At 33.4% G+C, this 6405-nt stretch overlaps 1 protein-coding gene across 1 annotated transcript; it reads right to left on the reverse strand.

Moving 5' to 3' along the window:
• Positions 1-1542: 1542 nt before the first annotated feature.
• LOC132701430 (scoloptoxin SSD976-like) lies at positions 1543-3271 on the reverse strand. Its single transcript, XM_060669311.1, has 4 exons — positions 3260-3271; positions 3080-3180; positions 2815-2909; positions 1543-2007 (listed from the first exon to the last, which is right to left on the reverse strand). Exons 1-4 carry the CDS (start codon positions 3269-3271, stop codon positions 1946-1948), a joined length of 270 nt encoding a protein of 89 aa, XP_060525294.1. The 3' UTR covers positions 1543-1945.
• Positions 3272-6405: the final 3134 nt, after the last annotated feature.

Consider the following 6405-nt stretch of genomic DNA (forward strand, 5'->3'; position numbering starts at 1 on the left):
ATATATATAATATATATATATATAATATATATATAGTATATATATATATATATATATATATATATATATATATATATATATATATATATATATATATATATATATATATATATATATATATATATATATATATATATATATATATATATATATATATATATATATATATATATATATATATATATATATATATATATATATATATATATATATATATATATATATATATATATATATATATATATATATATATATATATACGTCTACGTCACACACTGAAACACTGAAAAATCATTGTTGCATTGAACGGTTTTAAATGACATGAATGGCCACAATTTGAATACAGGGAGTTTAAAATGCGAAACATTCTCCTATGTACTCATAGCTCGACCATAAAGTAGGATGGGCTATTATAAAATTGTCTCAGTCTATGGCTGAGGTTTGTTTAAATCTACTGCCACTCTGATATAGTTTTCGAGTATTTAAATTAAAAAAAATCAAATTATCAATAAGCTTACTTGCGCAGAAAAGAAAATTAAACAACTATTGCTAATGACCACTTGCTACTACCTGCTGCTGACATCTTGCTAAAATAAACCATAACAAAACGGTCTAACTACTTTTACTCTTTTGGATATTATGTCTTTGAATAGGTCACCTGAAGTTAAGAACAAAACATCTGGGTCTGATAAAACACAGAATACGTTGCTAATCTGGTAAAACAAAAAGACTTTTTCTATTCCCGTCTGTAAAATATCTAATTATACACCGATCTAACGTGCGGGAAGCATCACTTTACCACATCAGTTTTGTTTCCCACCGATCCGAGTCACTTCGGATATTTCCGGGATTTTACCACACGGGTTTGGGAGCAATCGGATGATTTCGGAGGTATTTCCCACGCCTTGAATTTGTGACGTTTGTCAATTCTGACGGTCATTCATGTTGTTTTGCGAAAATGTACCCAAAAATTAACGGTCGCAGAAAAAATATAGTATGCAACACGTTCGGTAATTTTTTTTCTACTCCCGTCTGTAAAATACCTAACTACACACCGATGTAGCGTGCGGGAAGCCGCACTTTACCACGTCAGTTTTGTTTCCCACGAATCCGAGTTACTTCGGACATTTCCGGGATTTTACCGCATGGGTTTGGGAACGATCGGATGCTTTCGGAGATATTTCCCACGCTTTAAATTTTGACGTTTGTCAATTCTGACGGTCATGTCAACGTTGTTTTGCGAAAATGTACGTAAAAACTAACAGTCGTAGAAAAAGTATAGTATGCAATACGTTCCGTAAACTTTTAAAGCCACTCGCTTATTAGAAACTCGTGAGACAAATGCCGTTTACCGCACTTGTTGCATAATTACTACAACCGTATTCCATTTTACAGTCAGTTGCAAAATTCAAAGCAAAGCAAGGCGAACCACCCCATACAGTGATAAACTTGAGGAGTCACTATGTCCGTCAGAACTGAAAAACGTCATATCTAGCGAAAACGTTCCTCCCAAACCCGTGACTAAAAAGGTCTAAATTGGCGCGCTTGTATAACTGAATATTGGATAAAAAATTTCTAGATAGTATTCCATACTATAGACACGGTTATAAGAACATATATAAAAATACTATAGCTTTTTTAACATTCAAATTAGACCTTTCTCCAAAGTTATATATGTGTACGTGCTCCGATCTCTTTTCTTTTGCATCGTTAGGTTTTCCATTTGGTTCTACTAAAAGCAAGCGACGTTTGTTCAATGTTATTTATTTACAAAAATATAATCACATGTTTAAAACACAACATCATTTAATAATACTTTAATTAGCACATTCTACGAATGTAAGATTTTCTTAGATTTTCTATCCAAAAATCGATCCCAGTATAATTTAATCACACGCCATTAAATAGATCTTTAGGTACTTCGTTCACTCGCAAACGCCCTTCGTCAGTGGCCGATTCGATCCAATATGAAGTTTGAAATTCCGAAATAGTAGTTCGCAGCTTTTGCTGAAAAAAAAAATAATACAGTTTTGCAAAACGGTTTAATGCAATGATTATTTTTTAGGAAATTTTAGAAAAATGTACTTTGTGCAATGATAATGGGTATCAGGGTACCTTCAGGTATAAGGAAGCGAGTAGTAATCATTAGTATCCGATGATTTTGAAGACAATTTTGGAGATGTCATCGGTCTGATTCAGTAACAGTTATGTATAATGCAAGATATCATTACGTGACACACGTGCATTCTTAAGCTGCATCCCAAGACGTTTCTTTATCATATAATATGATTTTGTTATAAAGGATGTTATTATTATATTCTAGCAGAAAAATATAAGTTTAGCTGTGCTGCGCACTGCGAACTTGTATTGACGCAAGGCGCAACATGAAAGACCTTAAGCTGCTGTTTGATCGACTCATTGAGAAAGTGGCACCAGCGAATTCGCGAAAACGACAGAATGATCGATTGCACTGTCAATTATAACGTCAAAAAGAGATGACAGTTTCTTTGTTGATTGGAAATATATTTGTTTAGAATGTGTAATGTATAAAAAAAGGGAACCCAATATTATATACATAACGCCAAATGTTCATTCTGTTAAAATAAAATTCTTCTTAAAATAACATTCTTCAGTAAATTTCATTGTTTGGTACATTGGCGTAAGTATTCTGTAATCCCTTTGCAAACCTAATGAGGTTTTATTACTCTAAACCTTTCTGAAATAGACCTTAAGTATTTAAATCATTAAAATTATTCGGTTAATTTTTACTGCAAAAACTTTTTAAATGAATTAAAGAGATGCAGATAAACTTACAACAGAGTCCTTGATATCTACTCGATTCTGACATTCCGTAGTCCGTACAACTCGGATAACCTCTTTCATAGGGCGCTTGTCCCAACACGTTACCGCTAAAACAGGACAAACTTATTAAACGATTTATGCATTAGTGTGAGCATCCCGCAGCGATGTTTGCAAATACTTTGCCATGCATAAATTGAATAGTAGACAAATTTGCCCCATTGTGGAACACTATTTGACCAAACCGCGCAATTGTTAATAATTGGTAAAATCCACTTACCCGGGCCCATAGTTGCAGACGTAATTTTTCCTGTAACTCTTTGAAGGGTCGTAATAGAACGCGAAGCCGCATCCAATTAAATTAGTTTCTGCCCACAGCATCTAAAATGGTTTGGTCCTAATTAATATTTACCCATTAATCCTCGCGTAGCCGTTGTTATGATAAACCTCGGTAATTTACGTGCGTAAACATATTTTCCAAATGAAAATATTGTCGGTAATAAGACTGATGCTAGAGCGCGCCACGCAAGCAAAAAGGGTTTTACGGTTTTAGTAAGTTTTGTATGTTTTGGGAAACATACTCTCAGAAATATCTTATTCTAGGAACAAACCGCCGTTTTGTCCCAATCGGGAAACACTCTGCCACCATTAGGCATTTTTTATTGTTTTCAGAACTATTATTGTATTTCAAATATTCATATTCCTCAAATACGTAGGCAATTTTATCTATTAAGAAATTATCCGGAGAAAATCTGCATTAACGTCCTTTTATAAATTAGTTCATTATGAAATTGATATTTCTTTTTTCCTAAATAGCACAAGTTTAGAAGTAGCGTTTTTTTATTTAAATAGACCTCGTACCAATGTTGCTGTTAACTCTCCACTATTCGGAATGTGTAGTTTAGCGAACAGTCTAAAAATCGAAATGTTAATTGTACTTCCACCAATATAATCAAACACCACTTGAAAAAATTAGCATTTAAAACCTAAAGTATTGTATTTAGTGTTTAGTGTAAATTTCACTTCGATGCCTATGTATTTGCTTATGGGCTGATGTTTTTTTTTCATTTTATTATTATTATTATAGTTTCATTTGTTTCTCTTTTTGCGATAACGTGCGATTAAAAATAAGCAAGAAAAGAGCAATAAATGACAACTTCAACAGTTTCATTGGAAAAGTCTTCTTCTTTTTCTTTCTGCATTCTTAGTACTGTATAACACTTATTAATCCAAAGGATTTGTTCAGGAAAGCACCATCAAAATCCATCCTGTGGTGTATCTTTTAAAGTAAGAAAGCCATCAAAAAATGTTGCGTCCATAGGCGTGGAAGCTAATTAGAAATTATTAGAGACCGCAATATAGTAATAAGCGAGCGATCCTTATATAATTAATGCATTGAACACAAAATCTCATCTCTAATAAAACAAAAGTACTTTCTTGATAAATAAGATTTGGAACAAACTATTGTCAAATGTCCCGAAACGAGTTACGGAAAATCAGAATTTGCTTCGCAATTGTTCTACACTAAATGATCCTGGTCCATTCCTTTATTTTGTCTATATAAGCGGGTGTATGGCCTGAGCTTTAGTTCAGTTCTATTTGAGCTGCCGAGCTACCTAGTGCCGTCAATCTGCTTTGTTACTTTGTTATTATGTTTTATCTTCCATAATGGCAAGACTACTTGTTTGAAGCCCGCTTGTTGAAAGAATTCAATATAAAGAGGCATAAGTTAGCTAAGCATCCTGTTCTGCATCCACCGACAGGAAGAGTAAGAAAAGTGCAAATAGCTAAGCTTACCGCAAATTTAGAAAAACAACAGCAAATGGTTCATTAACAAAGAAGGAGAATTTACGTGAGAAGTTTGCAATGTTTTGTGTTCTGAAAAGAAAAATGTAATTTGAAAATATGGTAGCTAATGATATAAAAACAACGTTGACTGATAGTAGGGCTGCTTTTGAATTATTTTCCATAGCATTAGACCAGAGCACCCCTTTGTCCGAAACAGCTCACTTGGTAATATTTGTTGATAAAGAGTTCACTGTTATTTCTTATGCAGCCGCTAAAAACAACCACTACTGGAGAAGATATTTTTAATGAAGTTCAAAAAATATTCACGAGTTTTTGCTCGCCATGGTCAAAATTAGTTATAGGGTGCATGTTGTTGAACGAAAAACCAACTCAATGAAATATAGCAAAAGATGATTTGACAGTTCTTTAGATCTTTATCTACCAACAGCACTTGTGTTCTGAATCCATTCGTTTCCAGAATGTTACGAATGTGATAGTCATTAATTTTATTCTATCTCGCTGGCTTAACCATCGTCAGTTCGAGGCCTTTTATAGATGAAATATTAGCCGTGAAGTTAAGTAAAAAGAAAATGCTGAAACGGTTTTAAGACCTTAGAAATAGAGATAGCGGATTTTATGCAAAAACAAGTTGGTTGACCCAAAATGGATATGTGACAGCATTTTTGGTCAACCCTACGGACCATTTGAATGATTTAAATTTAAAACTTCAAAAACAAGGACATTTTGTACAGACATTTGAAAGCGGCTTAGAACAATTTCGCTTGTGGGAGGCACGGATGCTATCAGGTAACATTGACCATTTGACCATGCTCTCTGCTCATGAAAATATTACCTATGCTTAATATGCTGAAGAACTCAAGTTACTGTAGGAGAAATTTTCGACGAGATTTAGCGAAAAATACCTTAAATGAGAGCAGCACTGATAAATGGGAACAGTTTTTTTCTACGGTGAAAATCAATGCATCAATTACGTCTTTGTATCAGTGGAATTATTCCAATCATCGATGGGTTAGTTTCCAAAATTCAAACTCAATTTTCTCATTGATTTCGATGGCGCTATTTAACTTTCGTAGTTGGTAATAATTCGAATTTTACGTTTCAATTATAATGTTGTCATTTTAAAAAATTTTGTTACTAAATTATTTAGGATATTATTATATTATATATAAAATTGTCTCAGTCTATGGCTGAGGTTTGTTTAAATCTACTGCCACTCTGATATAGTTTCGAGTATTTAAATTAAAAAAAATCAAATTATCAATAAGCTTACTTGCGCAGAAAAGAAAATTAAACAACTATTGCTAATGACCACTTGCTACTACCTGCTGCTGACATCTTGCTAAAATAAACCATAACAAAACGGTCTAACTACTTTTACTCTTTTGGATATTATGTCTTTGAATAGGTCACCTGAAGTTAAGAACAAAACATCTGGGTCTGATAAAACACAGAATACGTTGCTAATCTGGTAAAACAAAAAGACTTTTTCTATTCCCGTCTGTAAAATATCTAATTATACACCGATCTAACGTGCGGGAAGCATCACTTTACCACATCAGTTTTGTTTCCCACCGATCCGAGTCACTTCGGATATTTCCGGGATTTTACCACACGGGTTTGGGAGCAATCGGATGATTTCGGAGGTATTTCCCACGCCTTGAATTTGTGACGTTTGTCAATTCTGACGGTCATTCATGTTGTTTTGCGAAAATGTACCCAAAAATTAACGGTCGCAGAAAAAATATAGTATGCAACACGTTCGGTAATTTTTTTTCTACTCCCGTCTGTAAAATACCT

Source organism: Cylas formicarius, unplaced genomic scaffold (assembly GCF_029955315.1).
Source record: "Cylas formicarius isolate icCylForm1 unplaced genomic scaffold, icCylForm1.1 PGA_scaffold_4__25_contigs__length_36172078, whole genome shotgun sequence".
In the NCBI taxonomy this organism is placed as follows: Eukaryota; Metazoa; Arthropoda; class Insecta; order Coleoptera; family Brentidae; genus Cylas; species Cylas formicarius.